The sequence below is a fragment of the Scophthalmus maximus genome, chromosome 20, assembly GCF_022379125.1.
Source record: "Scophthalmus maximus strain ysfricsl-2021 chromosome 20, ASM2237912v1, whole genome shotgun sequence".
Taxonomy (NCBI): domain Eukaryota; kingdom Metazoa; phylum Chordata; class Actinopteri; order Pleuronectiformes; family Scophthalmidae; genus Scophthalmus; species Scophthalmus maximus.
Genome location: NC_061534.1, coordinates 6497046 through 6517478, shown reverse-complemented (window position 1 = coordinate 6517478; position 20433 = coordinate 6497046). Strand labels below are relative to the sequence as shown.

The following is a 20433-nucleotide window of genomic DNA, read 5'->3' as shown; positions in this document are numbered from 1 at the left end:
CAGAAACTGGTAACACACACATGAACTTAACACGTTTATATAATTTGTGTGTTACCGATTGAAATATATTTCGTAGTTTCTTCAAAGGAGCTGCATAGTTTTCATTTTTTCCTAAAGACAGATGTATGACATGGCATCGAAGCCAGAGGCTTGCAGTAATAATTATCCAGTCCCTGCAAACTGGACACACTTCTTGGAAAGTGCATCTATTTTTCTCTTCTTGACAGTCGGCACGGCGCTTGTCAGCGATGAACCGTAACTGCTACATGTGTGTTTTGTTCACCCTGACTGTGACCGTGAGCAGGCATGCAGCCAGACGGGACCACCCTGAAGGAAATTCTAGTCTACTGTTTAATATTATTTTCCTTTTTATCACAGTCAAAAATGAATTGCTCTCATGAGGATTTTCTTTTGAGCTTCTCAGTGGGATTTTTTTTTTGTATTTATGAATTTGCCTCGCAGGCCGTATCAAACTGTGTTGGTGGTTCCCTGTCCCTGCTTTAAGTTAATGACCACAATACAGCCAAAAATCAAATCCAAACCTGCTTCTGTGTTTTCCTTGGCACACCTCTTCGGTTAGACCCTGGAAAGAAACGAAGCATGACCGAGTCACCATTAAAAAGTCATCTTTTAACTCTTTTACAAAAAAAAATGTTTTTATTGCGACGCCGATTACTCCTGTAACTGTGACATTCGACAGACTGAAAGAGGAAACCGACGAGTGCCGTTTCCTTTTCCAAAGAAGGATGAGCTTCGAATGACTGAAGACGTTTCCATGGCTTTCAAACAGCCCCAATTACACCACGGGTAAAAAATGAGCCAAGAAACTGTCTACAAATGTATGTGTAATTGAAATCTTACAATTCTGAGTGAATTATCAGAGGATGTCTGTTATAACTGCTTCTATGATCCTGTGAGAAATATTTGCAATATTTAAATGTTGCTCTGGATCTGGTCATTTGAAAGAATCTACTTTGAACCTGAAGGAAAAACGCTAACACAGAGCAGATAAACTTTCATGCCAAGGGACATTAGCAATATCCCAAAAAGAACAGTATTGGAAGATCCTTTTTAATGCAGCAAAAGGCCCTGCATTCAAAATCCTACTGCGCTCAAACTAGCGCCACAGTATCGACATGAATTATCACTTATTCTGCATAAAATGTTCCCCGTGACTCACAGATTATTATATATGACATTATTAAATTCTTAATACTGAAGCATCAATGTGTAAGCTGCATTTTTACTGTTGCAGCTGGCCGAGGTAGAGTCGTTTTTTTAACTGCTTTATATGGTTTGGTGGTTTCATTTGTGATAATTGAGAACATGAGCCGAGATCAAACAGTTGGATCTTGTGTATTTGGTATGTGTGTGTTTCTGCCCACACGGCCGTCAGGACACCCTGGATTCCAGTAAGTGCTTTATACCATGAACACCGTTTCTGCTTTGATGCCGTGACTAAGGGCTCCGTCACACGACCACTTCCATCACGGCTAACTGTGCAGTCATGCCGCCTCTGGTCCGCGTGTCATTCGCCATTAATGTCATGTTTGTGTTTGAAACGTGAAACTACAGATGCTTGCAAGAGGGCGGAAAATTGAATGTGTCGAGAATATCAGAAACATCCAATCATGTGGTTTTTTGCGTCGCTGCAGGTCGGTGTCACTGACGCTGAGCTATCTGGATGGTTTGTTTGCTTGTGTCGGGAAGTCGGAGATGAGAATAGATGGGATTACCGTAAGCGGTGCGGTGTTTAGACAAAGTATGCGTCTCTGGAAAGGAAATGTCCTCTGGAGAGGCGATTGCTTTACTCTGCCTGACGAATGCCGAAAAAATCCTCCAGAAACAGTTTGTTCGTGAATGGCTCCAACGAACGCTGCTGAAATAACTCCAGATCAGGATTTCTTGTATCCGCCGTGATGTTCCTGACTCCTCGCTCCACTCAGAGACAGGAAATTTAAGGAAGGCTCTGTTTACCCGGATCACAAAGACCAACATTTGTCTGTACAACACATTCCATACAGGGGCAGCCCCGTGTGGTTTACATAAGCAGTCCAACGTCTTGAGGTTTGGTGGTGGGAGATTACCAAAACTTCCTTAAGCAGGAAGCTGATCCTGATACGGGATTGAGACATCAGACACTGATGTCTTATTCTCTTCTTTTTAAAGCTGTTTTGAGAGATGACATTTAGCTAATAGTTGGTGTAGTCGCAGCTTAGATGCCTGGCAGTAAAAGTCCTGCCTGATCCAACCTGGTCTCTCCAAGTGGCATGAAACTGAGTTGGACCATTGCATCGTGACCTCTTTGCTGATGAAAGTCTGGCCAGACATCTGACTACAATCAGTGTCTGCTTTCATGTCTCAATAGAACCATTTCGCTTTGTCCGCCTCTGAAAAACACTTATGCACACTGACACATTTCGACAGATGCCCTATAGTCGGAGCAGTCATTGCCAAACTGAGCTGAGTCTCAGGATAATTAGATGGAGTAATTCCCCGATTGACCAATGCGGTACTTTTTTGGCACGATGACGTATTTTCTTTCTTTTCATTTTGAGAGTCTCTTTTGCTACCCACCAGATTTCGAAATGTACCTATGAACATGACCAGTGTTGGTCACGTTGCAGTTGGTTCAACGCGCATTTGTTCAGCTTGAACTGGCGAGGGAGAAACCGTGACCCACAGGCTGTATAGGAAGATGGACGTAGCCACCGGTTCAGGAAAAATGAAGCCAACGCGCAAAGTGCCCGAAGCCTGTGTTCTCTGGAATGCCCAGCAGAGGGAGACTCTACAGGTCAGTTCTCTGTTCCAGGTCTGTGAACTTCTTATCTTTCTTTATTGGCAAGACCTTCACCTGTAACACCTCTTCCATTGACTCAGTTGGATTTGCTCATTGTTTAGCCACTCGGCTTATCTCCGCTGACATGAGGTTTAGATATTTCTTCAATCTTATTTATGTTCTCCTCTTGTGTTGCTGCTATAATTTTTTTCCGGTGGCATTTCTCTCTCACAACCATTTGTTTGCTATGGTGCAACATGTTTACATGATGCAGGACACCACCAAGGCCTTTCTCCTGCCCTGCCAGACGCTCAGGTTCCCTCTGATGAGTTGATAACCTGGCCGGTTTCTTCACGACACTTATTGGACCATCGGCCAACGCATAGGCTGCTGCTTTACTCTTCCTCAGTGTCATTCCTCTTCCTCCTCCTCTCTGAGTCTTTGCACACTGTGTAGACTCTGTGATGAATCGACCCGAGGACTGGCATGAGCTCTGCAGTCGCTCACTCTCCAGCGGTTTGTCAGCTCTGCACACGGGGGAGATGAACCCCGGTCACGGTCCTGCCATCAACCTCCATGTGTCGGACACAGTTCCTGCCGTCGGCCTTCGGTTTGTCCCGGGTCTGTCTCCTCAGGAAGAACTGGAGTCGGCATGGTTGGAGGAGCGGAGCTGGAGCCTGCCGGTTCTTCCATTAGAGGAGGCGGTGCGGTGCTGTCCCTTTGCTCCCGCTCCACATGGATGGAGGTTGTCGCCGATCCTTTGTCTTTAGGGCATGGGATGTGGCTGTCTCAAGATGAGCCACATCAGCCTTTGTGCGGGCTGTAACTGCAGCGACTTCAACTTCAGATCAATAAATACAATTGAAAATATTTATTTCAATCTTTCTCTGTTTTATGAGCATGGTATGGCAGTAATAAGAGAACTCTGGGCCATTTGAGGTCCCGTTTGTGGCATTCACATTCATAACTGCGTGAATATGCATCCCCTTTTTCTGTCACGCCCGTTATTTTACACCAAAATAACAAGTTTAATGCAGGTGGGACATTTTGATGTTGTTTGGGGAAACTGTTTCCACCAACGTGATCCATATACATATCTATCTATTGTTTAATTTATTATTAATTTGTTTATTATTGTGCTCCAATAAATAGTGATATAGAGCAAAGGCGTTTAGATCAGCAGCGGCCTACCGTGTTCTACCACAGCGGTCATCCAGCAGACGGAGGATGCCTACAGTCAGCAGGTGTTTCTCCAGGAGTAAACCACAGGCGCCCGTGATCTGCTCACTGCAACAGCTGCTTCATCACTTCAGGTGTCGACAGTTTATAGGAGATGTTTAATTAATTCCGAATTTTTTTTACTTTTCAACAATGCAACACAGTTGCAGAGTTTCATTTGGAGTTCAGCTCCTGTCAGTCAGCGTTCAGGTGCAGAGTGAAATCAGTGAGTCAGTCCGTCATCACCATGACAACCGGCGACACCTTATATCAAAGTATTTTAAAAATAAGAGTTAACATATGTTATTTTGTATGCATTTACAGACTAGATAATGAAAAACAAAAATATTAAAAAAAAATTAAGGACATATTTAAATTCCATCATTAATGCCTTTTGTAGTTAGGTAATTTAAAAGGACAAACGCAGTGCAACAGTTCAGTGACCATGCAACCAATGTAAACACTGTGAAGGAGACTGGTCACTTAAACCACTTTCTCCCTGACCGACAGAATTCATTTTAATTGCAAAGGAAAAGTGATTTGGAAATTTGTAGTATCTGCTGTGGAAACGCCTCATTGATCAGAGAGGTCAGGGGGAAAAATGGCTCGCTTTTTTTTTTTGTTGCTATTCATATTTTTCCCATTCCAAATAATACGGGTGTACTGTGTTACCGCGAAATGGTGTGTCATTACTGACGGCGTCAGTGTGTGTTCTATGCTTCACCTGTTAGGATCAAATACATCCACCTCCCAGTCTTTTTTTATAATGAAACATGTACCGTATGTGGTCATTTCACACTGTGAGATCCTTTTGAAGGTTTCTCTAAAGAGACAGTATCAGATGTTTGCCTGGGATACCTCAGAAGACCCTGGTTCTGTTTGATCTTCACAAGCAGAGGCACTTTAAAGTGGAAATGTACAGATGTACGGTGGAGACAGCACAGAGAGAGAGAGAGGTCACTGAAGTCCAAATCAGGCTTCAAAGAGACTCCCTTTAATACATTAGTAGATCTGCATTCAAATGTTGGAGGGAGACGAGTCATGGAAGTCGTATTGTCAATATTTTTAATGAGATTTTATTAAGCATGCGAGATGCAAATGCAGATTCAAAAAATACAAAAAGACCCTTATGATAAGACTGTTGTTTCACTCACCATCACCACGTGTGTGTCACATGATTCTAGGCTCAGGAGACAACGTTTGATCTGACGTGTGACAGGGTGACGTGCTGGTTAGTGATTCTCCGACCCCCAGACTTGACCCTGACCCCATACACATCTATAGTTTGAGTGAAAAGTTGAATATGTGGTTTCAATTTGCTGCGCGGAGCAATAATGATGATGTACAAAGCAGCATGTTACAGGTTTTCACCCCAGACATATGTGACATATGCACACGGAGCTGGAGAGGATGGTGATGTATGTCGAATAAGTATTTATAGGGAACGGCCTCTGTGGGCTAAATGGTGGGATAATGGATATAGAAAACAGGTGCGAGACTCTCTCTCTTTCTCCCTCTATCGGTGTGTGTGTGTGTGTGTGTGTGTGTGTGTGTGTGTGTGTGTGTGTGTGTGTGTGTGTGTGTGTGTGTGTGTGTGTGTGTGTGTGTGTGTGTGTGTGTGTGTGTGTGTGTGTGTGTGTGTGTGTGTGTGTGTGTGTGTGTGTGTGTGTGTGTGTGTGGTAGTGCTCATCTTTGTGCCTTAGTATAAAGGTAAAAAGAACACCTGCAGCTGCTTCCTTTTTAATGTCTGAAAAGTTTGAGAAACATAACATGGACACACACACACGTACACACACACGTCACACCACCGGGTCACAGCTATCACAATGTTTACTTGTCGTGTCTTTTTTCTCCATTAAACATTTCTCCTGAACAAATCATCATAGTAAGTTGAATTTTAATGTGAACATGTTTAAATTGAGAAATGCTCTGGATATTTCCAGTTTTAAAACTTTGCAGTCAGATCTACTGAGAAGAGCCTGATACTTCTGTACAGCTGCTTTCAGACCGGCACTGAGGTCCGGACATTTTCTGAAACTTTTTTCTGCCCGAGTGAGGCCACGTCGGAGTACCGCAAGAAAATCTCAGGAAGATTCCCATGTTCTGGAAAATGTCCTGCTATTGTAATTGCGTCTGACTCTAACAATATCCTGCTACGTTCCTCATATGAGAAAATGCAAACTCCAGGAAATGTCCTGACACAATTTTTTCCAGACATTTTCCAGAGTTCACGTCTGAACATATTTGTGGCAGCTCGCATTTCTTAAAAATTCTCTCTTGGCATCCAACAGTATGAATATCCTAAAAAAAAACAACCCACGGAGACAGCACTCAGTTTGGAGATGCTTCTCCTCATCAGTCTTGTCTTTGCACCCCCCCCCCCCCCCCCCCCCCATCATCACTTGCATCTTTTGTGCCACCACCTTCTTTTTCATTCTTACAGAATCCAAAAGAAAGCTCTGATTGGCTGACCACAAGGCAGTCAAGTTGGACTAAATGGAGGAGACGGAGTGGAGAACAGCAGAGCTGGAGAAAAACCATTTCGTCCACTAGGAGGAGCGTTGTGAGACCTTGGTAAAGTTGGATTGCATTATCATCATCTACCCATATCATACAGGTATGCTCAAATCATTCTAGTGTGCAAGTTGTAATGTTTACACAAACGTTTATCAATCATTGGAATAGACCGATCTTTTCAGTTTATTTCAACGATTTATATACATATACTGTACATATATATTTTTATTTTTTATTTATATTTTTCTAGCTTTATGGTTTGTTTTTGTATTGCTTGAGAACGAATGCACGTTTTTATCAACGGTAAATCATGTCCTGCCTCAGCAAATTAATTAATCTCGTCTTTCACAGTCAATTATGAGTTTCTCCCCTGCTGGGAACTGGAGAAAAAAAAAAAAAGCCAGTCACCATGCGCAGGAGCCTCGTCGTCAATTTTACATCTCTGTTGTGTTTGTCTGCAAACAGAGAAAATGAACCCTCGTAGTCGTTCCATCGTGTCAACAAACCGTCTTGTATTTACTCAGACGTCTGACGACATCACCATGTGCTCGCCCCCCCCCCCCACCTCCTCCACCACCGCGCACCCGGAGTTTGACGGAGCACAGAGCCAGAGCGCATAGATCGGCCTCCTGGTGCAGCTACAGATAACCTTACGCGTATCCACGTTTTAAAAAAATTAATTAAATAAATAAATAAAATAACTTCCATGTCCACAACTTCTTTTTTTTAAGGGCAGGAACTGCAGATATATACTGAATCAAGTCCAAAGGTTTAACAATTTCCTTTTGATTTCTGATAAAGAAAACACAACCAGTGACGTAATGGCTGGTATTTGTATTCACATTTCAATCACGATGGCACAAAATGAAATGCATAAATGAGCAAAATGAAACATAATGGGCATTTATGTGACATCATTATTCATGGGCCATCAAAACTGTGAAATGCTTAGGGTTGAGACATCATAGATATATATAGATATATATCTATATATATAGATATATACTGCACATGAAATTACAGCATCGTCCCAGCTGCTGCGGCGGAGCCCCATCAGAGAAGGTGGACTTCTGTGATTTCCATGTCTGTGCTCGGATGCGTGGCGGAGTAAAAAGAGAGAGAGAAAAAAAAGGGGGACTGTTATTGCTGCTTTTTCTCATGTTAATGTCTCCAGTTTGTAAAGCATTAACTACCAGCGACTGATAATCTACCCCCGGGATCTCCACTGGCACCCGGGGTCGTCTGTAGTAGTCGGGGGACCACGAGAGACGCGCTCATCTGTCTGAAACTACAAATAGAAAAAGAAAAAGAAAAGGGTGGATAGTTTGAATCGAAATCAGGACTATAAACTGTTATTCATCTGGACGATATTGGTGAAATATCGCTATTGATCAGCGCTTTTATTCTCGCGGTTGCTGCACAGACCAGTTGGTCTGCAGGCATCCACACCTCGAGTTATAATGATGTAAATGGATACTTAAAGTGTGTGTGTGTGTGTCTGTGTGTGTGTGAGAGAGAGAGAGAGAGAGGGGGAGAGAGGAAGAGAGAGTTGTGGAGGCAACCTAGGGGGTGGTTTTTTGAGACTCACTCACTCACACACACACACACACACACACTCACACACAGTTTGGGGGAGAGAGTGGCAGACTCTGGAGACCTGGCCGACAGGCAGCGCGGAGCAGTTTGCAGAAAAAAAGTTTGGTTCTTGGGCTTTTTTTCGGAAACGTGCAACTCGCCCTGGTGCAAGTCTGCTCATTAACCGAACAAACAAACACACGCACGCACGCACGCACGCGCGCACACACACACACACACACACACACCAAACAAACCAACTCGAGGTGCGTTGACGCGCCGTGGACCGGTTGGTTCGAAACGCCTCACGCGTTTTGGATAAAGTCGCAGTGCACTGAGAGAGAGGTGGGAGTGTGTGTGTGTGTGTGTGTGTGTGGAGCCCCATCTGACCCTGTGTAAACCCCAGTGACCACCTCTCTCTCTCTCTCTCTCTCTCTCTCTCTCTCTCTCTCGCTCTCTCTCTCTCAGACGCACGTGAATCCGCCTGCGCGCCCGCTGCTGCGTCCGCGTCCCGGCCCAAGGCAGCATGACTCTGTCCGGCGGTTTGTCGGATACTTGTCAGCTCGTTTCGCGCGACCGCATGGAGCCGCGGCTGTGGAAGTGAGGGGGCTCCGTCCACAACAGGCTTTTCTGGGGCTGCTGCTGCTGCTGCTGGTGGTGCTGCTGGTGCAACGCGCCGTTGGAGCAGAACGCCCGACTTCTACCGTGCAGACTCCGGGCGCTACGATGCGGGGCACCCTGGGCGCATTCATCCAGTCCTGCCTGCTGCTGCTGGTCCGAGCAGACGCGTGGAGGCTGAAGGACTCCGCCGACTGCGAGCTCAACGGGAAAGTAAGTTGCCACTGAACTCCACTGCATGCAAAGCTGACTGTGGGTTTGCGTTTGGCCAACCTGGACACCTCCGAGCAGCCGCAGCGTCTCTTGGTCAGCGCAGGAGCCCCGGACGGAGTGCCATTTCTGTCCGTCTGCCATCACCTCTCCTTCGGCAGGGACCAACTTCTCCATGTCGAGTTGCATCGCTCGTTCAATCCTTGAACCTGTTTCCCCCCACTGGGCAGTCAGAGAGGGGGCTCAGGGTAACGTGATGGCAAAGTCAGCCGTGTCTGGAGGAGATCCCACATTCCCTTTGTTGTGCTCCGTGTGGGTCTGCAACTAATGGTCATTTGTGTTATTGATTAGTCTGGTTTATTATTATTTTCTTTCCAAAATATGTAGCAAAAGTTGTTCAACATGCCCATCACACAGTCCATGAAATCCCACAGTCCAATATTCCAATTGCTTTTGTTCACATCCTTAAAAAAATGTAGTCAATCTGGTAAAAATTAATGATCATGTTCTTATTGATGATGAGGATTTAAAAAGATGCTGCCAACGAATGAAAGTCAGTTCGTTTGACGAATGGCACAAGATTATTCAATTATAGAAAAAATTATAGACAAATAATCTGGCATTAAGTCAATCCATGAATCAACCATTTGTTGTTCTGCACTAGTTTTGTGTATTGGCTTTGTGCAACATGCAGCTCGTCACATGCTTGCTGTCTGTACAAGTGTTTATGAGGGGGGCAAATCAGGAGCTACTTTGTATTTCTCTAGAGCATTTCACAAATGAATGAGACTTTTCTTATTCATCACCTTTGCGCCTTTACTTTGATTGGAGTCGTCCTGTTCTCTTAAAATCACACAGACCGTTTCACGTTCGACGCAGCAGAAACGTGAAACGTCCTGGGTTAACGGCTCAAAGTCTGATAATCACCGACATGTGTATTGTTTGTTTGGCACTCGGGTCCTAAGTGGCCTGTTAATAAGTCATTATCAGCCTGTTAGGAGTCCGTCTGCTCGGCTCTCACGCGGACAGAGAGTGCTGTTTTGCTGGTTGGTGTCAGACAGGCCCGGTGACACTTGTGAAGGAAATGACAGGAAGAAACTTGTAACTGATAAAGGATTTCTTCACCTCTCTCTGTGAATTCATCCTTCTCTGTTTCATGTCTTCATTGCTCTAGTTCCTCATGCCTTTCCAGACTAATATGAAGTGCTGAAATAACGTTGCTCCTTAAATATGGCAAACATCCCCAGATTTTCTTGCTTTCCCATGTTACACATTATTGTAAATGGAATTTCCCCATTGGTCTAAAAACTCACGTGGTTTTGTAAACGTTTCATCATCTTCTGACGTCTATGAAGCCATTTATCGATTAGTAAGAACAAGACTTGATTGATTTGTAATGAAATAATTGCTAAATATTTTTTCTATCTCATCCTCCAGCAAACCGACCTAAACTCCTTCCTGTGGACAATCAAACGGGACCCTCCCTCATATTTCTATGGTACAATCCACGTTCCGTACACGCGCGTTTGGGACTTCATCCCCGAGAACTCCAAGCTGGCCTTCCAGGAGAGCAACATCGTCTACTTTGAGCTGGACCTGACGGACCCTTACACCATCTCAGCGCTGACCAGCTGTCAGCTGCTCCCCCAGGGGGAGAACCTGCAGGACGTCCTCCCCCGGGACATCTATCGGAGACTCAAAAGACACCTTGAGTACGTGAAACTCATGATGCCCTCGTGGATGACGCCCGATCAGAGGGGCAAGGGACTGTACGCAGACTACCTCTTCAACGCCATCGCCGGGAACTGGGAGAGGAAGCGGCCAGTTTGGGTGATGCTGATGGTGAACTCGCTGACCGAAGCGGACATCAAGACGCGAGGGGTGCCGGTGCTGGACCTCTACCTGGCCCAGGAGGCGGAGAGGATGAGGAAGAGGACGGGCGCCGTCGAGAAGGTGGAGGAGCAGTGTCATCCGCTCAACGGGCTCAACTTCTCCCAGGTGAGTTTGAAACTCTGCCGCATGGTGCTTGGTTTCCCTGTTGCTCTGTACCACACTCTTAGCGATGTTTGCGATTGCCTGCGTGTTTCTGCGTGACCTCACATTAAGATATCAGTGTTGCAATGACATAAGAAGTCAGGAGTTCGTGATTCTGTCCATACGTCTAATGCTTGAAAGGTTATGGCTTTCTTTTCTTGAAATTTGCTGTGGATGTTTATGGTGCACAAAGAGATTTTAGCAAAACATCACTTTAATATTACATGATATAATGAAAATTACCCTTTCTCTGGTTAATGGAGACTTAGGCACTGGCAGCGGATGATGCCCCTCATAAGACTCGGAGCTATTGGTTTCTTGTGTTGAAGACTGTTCTCTCAAGGGGTTATGCTTAGGTGTGGCCAAGTCAACTGGTTAGATTAAAGTTGGGGGAAAGACATTTTGTCGTGACTTTGACACCACACAGTCACCGTCAAAATATTGTATGCATTGTACCATACATCGCTGTTTTGTTTAAAACTCTTCAGATTGGTTGCTGGTTATGGCAGTTTGTAAAGTAGCATCAGAACGGGGGGAAAAAAATAATTGATTGGTGCATTGATTCCATTGATTGACACATTTTGCACCACGTCTGAATGACACACGTCTGAATGACACACCCACTACGTCAAAGGATGCACTGCTACGTGGCGCAGCTGGTGGGTTTGCCCCTCAGACTTTTTTTTTTTTTCAATAAACCCAACTACTAAGTAAGAATTGTAATGTATTAAAAATGACAAAGACCAGATGTGTAATTCAAATTATCTCTTTTTTTTTTTGGGACAGTAGTTGCATGTCGTTTTCTCTTTTTCCCATAGCTCAGTCGAACGGAGAACGGTGTGCTGTTAATCAGCTGTACAAACACTCAGCCGTGCTCCAGCACGTCCTTCGTTATTAACGAAAAATGGATCCTAATGACTCAGGTCTGAAATCGCCAGGAAAAAAAAAAAGGGGAACCTTGTTCCTCAAAGCAACACACTTAAGTCCCCCTGTCTGCCTGCCTGTCTGTCCGTCTGTGCCCCCCGTGACCTCTTCAGCATTACAAACATCTCTCAAAGGCAGCAGCCACTGTGAAATCATGTTGCGTATTATCGAGGAATTTCTGCTAATGTTGGTCGGGGGGCTAAGGGGATTACATATGACCATTTACTCTAACACCCAGAAGCTTAAAATATTGTTATTTTAAAGCGAGGCCTTGTTGGCCTCCCAGACTCAGAGTCTGTGCCTAAACCACCCAGCAGCACTTTTATTAGCCCCGTCCTGAGTTGTAGAGGAAGAACGGGGGGATGGCGGCGATCGTAAAACATCATATATGTATAATCTGTCCAATTTAAAATGACACGTTTTCTTCTATAGGCATAGGCAGTTAAACGTAGCTCAATTTTCATGGTGGTGTCTATTTCTTGATAAACACGAGGAGTGAGGGTAAAAAAATTAACAATCGCGTGCAGATTTTTTTTCTGTGACTTAGTTAAAATAGTCAAGTTCCTTGACAAGTTTCTTTTTTTTCTTCATTATCTTATACTTTGTGCCATTGTGGACTGTGTTGTTTAAAATCAGTTTGTAGTTCGGATGTGACTGTCATCATCACTATAACAACAACATCACTGGCCCCTTTTCTGAGCAACGTCACTCTTGTGCTACAATGCAGCGTGTGTCCCTCTTATTTTGAATCTCACAAACCTTTACCATGTAGTTTATTCATCTCAAAGAGGTGGCTGATCATGAAGAATCGTTTTCGAAACGGTCTCAATGGGTTGTTTTTTTTTCTCCACATTTTATTTGGTCACATAGACATGGGACTTTGTTGTGATGGATATCAGCCAAATAAAGTGGGTGGCTCAAACCGGGTTCGTCAACAGGGCTATAAAGACCAAAAAAAATAACTCCCGTCGTCTCGGCTTTCATTGTACCGGGTCCACAAAGCGTTGATGAATCCTCGTGTCCCAGAAACAACCTCTACCCCTGACACGGCACCAACAAGCACACAGCTTGGCACTTCATAACTTCCACACTCAGTTTCAATCTAATCAGCAGCTGCTTGATGGACGCCCATAACCCCGCTGGCTGGGAGCAGCCCATTTAATACCGTTCTTTTCTTCACTCACAGTTTTGCCTGGTAGTTGAAAAGGGCAACTCCATTTATAAATTCTATTTTTTAGCTCAACTCGACCGTAAGATGTCCAGATAGAGCGTGATGAGTGAGATACCCGCGCGGTGAAACAATGCTGCCGCCTCGGTCGCCATTCTTGACTGAAGGTGCCGTTTAATCAGGCTACAACGAGAGAACAGCATTCGTGGTCTGTAATAGTCTCTGTAATGTTTTCACTGGCAATTTGTATTTGGCACGAAACGGGGCGTAAAGGGAAGTGGGAGCGAAACAGAAAATAAAATATTGGTGTTGAAGTAGTGAAAAAAAAAAAAATCTGTACGCATTTCTTTGTTTTGGAGGAAATGCCCATTCCAGCCTGAAACTGTTGAATACTTTTGGTTAACTTACCAATAGATAACAACCAAAACGGACCATAACAAATGATACCATTAATCTTTCAACCCGCTATTTAACTATTGTGTCATAAAAATACTTATTTTACATAGAAAATCCCAACATAACAAATGAAGTGCTAAGCATTAAAAGGCATCTATCAGTAACGCAAATGTCCACGAGTACAACATCAAATCCCGCCCAACAAAAAAAAAAAAAAGATTTCAGGGCCACACAGAATATTTAGATGACTCCCAGACACTGGCTACCAACCAACAAACAGACACAACTCACTGTAAGAGTCCGAATGATAACTAGGCTGTCTTGTTGTGGGGTCAGCGAGCCCCAGGGTGTTTGCTTTTGAGATACTGGTGCGAGGCAGTTGCGCCGGTGTGTCACATCATTTCAGTGTCACACAGCCTGCAAAGCACCATTTTGGTTTCTTTCAGTTTTAATAATTCCCAAACGTTTAAAATTTGGGATGGGCTTTTGGAGTAAAGTGCCATCTTTAGCCTCCCCAGGAGCAGGAGGAATGTAAACAGTGCGACGCATTCCATTCAAAATCGACACATATGTCGGTGTGTTGTTCCGGCCCGATACACGTTGACGTCCTACTTTGTTCGCGTCCTTTCTATAGTTCAGATGTCGATATGCAGTTATAATACAAAAGTGGATTGTTGCATCAGTTGTCACCGCTTCATCAGCTTCTTCGTCAGCCATGGTCCATCGCTACGTCCCCAAATGTCCATGAGTGTGTTGAGTTGGCACCATCTGTCGGCTGAGTGCTGCACGACTGACGGAGGTAACGCCATCGCCCGTTGCTCTGTCAAAATGAATCAGATAAAGGGATGACACTAGGCAGAATGTAAATACAATGCATATGTGTTAACTCACGCATTGGGGCTCCACAGTTGTCAACTACGTCCTCAATTGTGGACATTGACCACGGTGCAGCCATAGACTAGGCCTTGTTGAGAGTGAAAGAGTTTCTCTCTGTCGTAGTGTTGACTGTCACTTTCTCCTGACAAATTATTAAAAATGGGAAAATGCCACAAAAATGCTGTTACTTGGCTTTGTATGGCTGTATAGAATTGCCAAATTTGAGTATTTAAAATATGCTTTTTCCTCACAAGCGACGTGTACGCGTTTGAGTTTGCCTCCCACTATAAATGAAGCCATTTGAGATCATTATTTTCAAACCACAATGAATTATACTTTCTTCACTCTGATCTCTAATCTGGCTAAGCATGACTGCTCTTATTCTTGCACGGTGCCCCTCGTCTTTTGAAGAGCAGGCTCAGCCTTGCCCATTACACTAAGTGAGCTTGTTGAGGACAACAATGGCCGCATGAAGGCCGGCTTTCTCTGTCACTGTTGTTGAAAACCCATGGGACATTCCACACCTCAGTGGAGCGGACCTGCTAATGAAAGTGTTGTTTCTTTCCTGCCATCACTGGGAGTAATGGTGCATGGAGAGGTGATGAATGCGGGTCTCAGTGTACGTCTATGAGAACAGGGCAGGAATTTTTGAAGCCCATTTGGTTCATTCATGACCAGGACGGACTGGAACGAGGAGATGGAGACGGAGATCAGTAGAGGAGCCATTACGGGAGGAAGGCGTGACTCGGCCTCCATTAAAAGGTGCCATGACGTTACCTGTGTTTGACAACCTTGTAACTTCAGTTGTGGTATTTTCCTTTCACTTGAACTGACGGGCTTCGGGGCTCTGGACCCGCAGGGTTTCGCGAGAACAAGGTCCAGTGAAATCCAAAGCAAAAGCTACTTTTGCAACCTGAAAGCAATGCAAAGTGGTCAGCCCCAAAATACAGTTTGTTTCCTCCTTTGATGAGACACTTCAGTTCCTGTTGCAGTTACACTTCTCATCCCTCTTTTCGCTTTTCATGTCCCGAGGAGAAGCATTAAAATATGAGGAAGTTATTTCACTAATCAAAACCAAACGTAACTTCTGCCCGATGTGTAACTAAGCATGACTCAGGCTCAAGAGCACTGGTGATTTTTAACCCAATTATCATATCTTCCTGTCTGTCTGTAATTTAGACATTTCCATACCCAATTTCAGAAAAATGCTCCTCCATGGCTATAACAAACATATCCGGCTCATATCCAAAAGCTCTATGTCCGGCTTACATCTCCTTACATAGCACCTGTAGGATTTGGCATCGGAGGGGTTCGGTTACGTTTTTTTTTTTCCTTTTTTCTTTCAACAGATCGTCCTGACCCCTGGGTCAAGAAATATTCTTTGCACACATGGAGTGAGATCTGTTCTCAATTACCGCAAAAAATTGTTTGTTTTCAAATCGGCAGATCTTGTGGGAAAATGTCTGCTTCCATGATTCAGATCTGAGAGGTCACATGCGAACAGGCGTCTCACTCTGTTCTAGAACTCATTGGACAGGACAGACGCTGTCGCAGAGTGTGAGCATCTCAAAACTCCCACACCCTGCGTTGTCATGATGGTAATGGTTGCTAAGTGTGTTGGTTTAGTAAATTCTCTCAAATTGAAGCTACGCGATGCAGACAGTACAATGGCTGTCCTTATTTTCCAGCCCGGCATGGGCAGCGCTTTGGGGCGAAACTGATTCCCAGAGCTCGCCCGCAGAGGGAAAAAACTCCCAAAACCCCTCAGAAATGAGATCAGATGGCCAAATGACAACGATGATGCGGACATATGGATGTGCGTCTGCGTGAGAAAAATGTGCTTTTGTGGTGGGTCAGTTCTTAAAGGAATAGTTCAGCATTTTTGGAAAGTCAGGGTTCAACCAGCCATCATGTGATTCTTACCCTGCCGGCTCCCTAGTACAAAGTCTGGGTAATGTGCGATTAAACCATTGTGCAAACAGATAAAGTAACCAAAACTGGACAAGGAGAAGACAAAGAAAACCACTTAGCTTAGCACAAAGACTAGAAAACAGGCGGAAATTGTTAGTAGACGAGCATCTTTAAACACCATGAATGTACATTTTTGCCATCTCATTTGTGCAATAATCTAAATTGAATCCATTTATTCATCTGTACAAAATCACCACAAAGTGAAAAACTTTAAAACTGACAATATGTATGAGTTCATGTGAGGGACTTTTACTTTGCTGGGTGACCTCAGATAGTCACTAGACAGTCTAACACATGACCCCACCTAAAACCACATATTGACATTATTATACCTTTTTTATGGATCAAGGGCGACATCAAACTTTTTTATGTAATTCTTGACACAGAAGCGAGTAAGTGCATTTAAAAAAAAAATTTACTTCAAGTTTTGGTTGCTGCGCGCGTGCGCGCGTGCGCGAGTGAGTGAGTGTGTGTGTGTGTGTGTGTGTGTGTGTGTGTGTGTGTGTGTGTGTGTGTGTGTGTGTGTGTGTGTGTGTGTGTGTGTGTGTGTGTGTGTGTGTGTGTGTGTGTGTGTGTGTGTGTGTGTGTGTGTGTGTGTGTGTGTGTGTGTGTGTGTGTGTGTGTGTGTGTGTGAGAGAGAACATATGCTGGCGTGATGACAGTGATACACAGCAACACAAAGGCAGCCAATCTGATTATATCTCATTTGTCCCAGTGGAAGGAACCATAACTATCCGGTCCATTGATTCAATGATCCAATGATCATCAGAGCAGAATGGCCTGCAGTGATGAAATGTATATGTGTATTCACATGGGTAGACACAGCCAAAAAAAAGAAAGGAAAAAAAAAAAAGAGAACAGCAATAAATCATAACCTGTACTCAGATTTATTAAGCTCATTACAGCTTTAATGCTCTGCCAGATGATTGTCCCAGCTTTGGGAATATTCATTTGTTATTTAGACAAGTGATGAATCATGTGGACATTTTAAAATAAATGACGGAGCAGTTATTCCAAGTAAATGTCACCGTGTGAGATATTAACAGGAAACTCTTTAATTTCTTAAAAACCAGAAAAAAGTAGAGGTTTGTGCAGAAAGATAGATTTAAGGGAAATATCATGACATGAGCTTGAACGCAATATGAATGCACCTGTTGAGCATATTTATCTTCATTCACATGAAGTGATGAAGCGATCACAAGTGATTTATATAATTTCATTCATAAGTTGTTGATCTCCGATTTGATTTTAGTCAGAAATTTGTAATTTCACTCTACGTTGCCTGCTGAAATACTTCCTTGGGTGTATTTTTCCAGTGTGTATTACTTGCGTGGTTGCAAGAGCTCATGTTATCAAATGAATCGGTGTCTGTATGCGTGTGTGCGTGTACAGCTCCGTGAATTGAGTTTCCAACATGTCTTCACAGCTTCACAGCGTCCCCCGGTTTCATGTCGCGCCGCGGTGCTTGATTTCCTCCCCACTGTTGACCAAACAGTCCCATATTAGATGTCTGGCATTTCCTGCGACACTATCTGTCCATCTGTGTAGTTACATGACACCAGAGACGGAGACGCTGGGCTCCTCCCACTTTCAAAACCCCATTTCCCCGAGAGCTTTATAGACAGAAGTTGAAGCGTGAAATCTGTCAACAAGTAGATGTAAAGAAGAGCTCCCGAACAGAGAAGCTCTGGAGGTGAATGCTCTGAGTTGTTTGCTGCATCGGTGACAGTGTTGTATTGATGATGAGATGAATTCAACCGGCCGTACTTTGATTCTCAGCAACAAGCTGAGAGGTGGATGATCAGTCACAAACCAAACAGGAAGATGGAAGATACATTTAGCTTTTCTAGTTACTGATGATGAAGTAAATATGAATTTGATGATTTGATGATCCCCAAAACAAGTGACCATGGTTTGAAATGACACATTTTACCACTTCATCCCTTCAAACTTCATGTCAAACATAGTAGCTGAGAGTGTTTTGAGTTCATTCAGTGTTGTCTGCTTCCTATATTTGTATGTGTGCAATTTCTTTTTGACTTCTTAAAATACTACGAACAGCTTCAAGCACTTTTCATACGACCGCGTGCAAACACCCACTCTCTTTGCCGCCGTCATATCTAGGTAAAATGAAATGCCCCATTCCTTTGTAAATCCACCCATTTGTACGAGGTATATTTGACTGAAAGCGGATCAGATGGAGCTGGTGCCAACCGTGTGCCAAGAAAAAGGGCTTAGATCCTTGAAAGTATATACAGTAATGCACTCCAGTGGAGGAGAGTCTGACCTGTGGAGACTGCCGCAGGCTTTTCCTGGTTGTGTAACGCAGGCTTCTGCAGCTCAAATAGGGATTTAATAGCTTGTCTCCCCGGCTTAACACCAGGCCATGAAAACTTGTGCAGGCTGAGGAGCCTTGTGCCACGATCATCGCTCTGTACTCATGTTTGATACTTGAAAATAATCCGTATGGCCCGTTATGTATTGTTACAATCATTTTGCTGGCTTTGACATCTTCACAGTTCAGTAAGATGTCCTCAATGGATCTGGACACAATCCTGTTTAACTCAATATTTTATTATTATACTTGAGTAGACCAGAGAAAATACGTTTTATCCGTCATGGCACAGGTCACTCATCTTTATATTTTTTTAACATAAGTGCAGATTTTCAATCATGACATGTATAATTAAACATTTGCGATACCCATATATCTGCGAATTTATATATATATATTTTTTCTAAATATGGTAGTGGTTCCTTAGATGTCGTCATAATACACTTAAAGAAATTAGCTGATTGTAAATAACAATGAATAAAAAGAAAAACACAGATACAACCAAATATGTAGCACATGGATTTCAGAAAATAAACATACATGTTTTTGTGTAAAATAAACATCTTTCTTGCATTGTATATTCTGTAAAATAAAAGTTTTCATATCGGGGCACAATGGCAAACTTAAACGTTGATAGTGATAATCTGTAAAAGGCTCATGACTCACCTGTTTTTTATCAGCCACCCGAAATATCGCTAGAGCTCTAGTTACATCCTCTGTGGATTGTTGTTTAAGTATATAAATGTGTAAAAATACATTGACTCTGAACTCACTGTCATGCTGTACTTGGCGAACTGGTTCCAAGGTCACAGACAAGTTGAACACAGTTTATTACAATCAATTAATCAATGATATTCTCCGAGGATTAATGTAAAATAACTCAAATGAGACAAGTGACAATAACCCGGACTGTAATTCCAGATGAAATAACAAACCTCTCCAACACTGTTTATTTCAGCAGGGCAGTTTTCCCTCCACTGTTCCAACATGGTGAGAACACATTGGTGATTCTGCTGTCTCGCAGTGTGCCGCCCCCTTCGTTTAAGTAAGAAAAGCACAGCACCAACAAATGTACTTAACACTTACTTAAAAGCGGCCTTCCCATTCTTTAAAGCTAATGTCAGTTAGACATAAAAGCAATTAGAGTAATTATAATACCAATTTAAATTTGCTTGGTGCCCATCATTCTCCCTATTGTTGTGTAAATTAAGATTTTTGCAGGCCAGGTCGTCGCTATTACTAAGCTACGACCAATCAGCACGTAATTAGCATGCGAGTGATACAATAAATTAAGGAATGTCATGCACACCGTTTGGGGGCGAGACCGTAATTCAATTTCTTCTTGTGTAGAAAGAAGAAAGAAATGAAAAGCTTGAATTTGCAGGGTTAGTACAATTTTATAGGAAATAGCAGTTATGAAAAACAACTGTAGTTTGTTATGCAGTTTGGCAGATTTCTGTTGAATCTCCATTGAAAACACTCATAAACCACTTTGTGTGGGCGGTTCATTGTTTTAACAACTAAACGCAGAGAGAGTTGATGTGAAATTCAGACTGCAGCGAGACATCTTATCCCATTATTCCTTTCCCGTTAAATGATACAGAATTAAGAATGTATATCAGTGTTGGACATTAATGCCTCACCATCTTAGGTATTTAATTGGCACTTTTTAAATAATGCTAATAATAATTAGTTTTGCCAATGAGGAGCCATGAACTGGTGCAGTAAATTGACAGCACAACACTTGGCAGCATTAGTGCTCAATTACCATATTGCCATATTGAATTAAATGTAAAGGGCACCTTTAAAACA

The 20433-nt window shown here is 43.3% G+C and overlaps 1 protein-coding gene across 3 annotated transcripts in view; it reads left to right on the top strand.

The window, feature by feature from the left end:
• The window catches only part of trabd2a (TraB domain containing 2A), a 64857-nt gene that overhangs the window by 3296 nt on the left and 41128 nt on the right, over positions 1-20433 (top strand). For 2 of the 3 annotated variants that reach the window (XM_035607757.2, XM_035607755.2), the window contains exons 3-5: positions 6441-6614; positions 8558-8920; positions 10355-10915. In XM_035607757.2, coding sequence (XP_035463650.1) covers positions 8816-8920; positions 10355-10915 — 666 coding nt within the window. In that variant the 5' untranslated portion in view covers positions 6441-6614; positions 8558-8815. Of the gene's footprint in view, positions 1-6440; positions 6615-8136; positions 8435-8557; positions 8921-10354; positions 10916-20433 lie in introns of those variants that run through there. The other variant, XM_035607756.2, reaches the window with a different exon arrangement.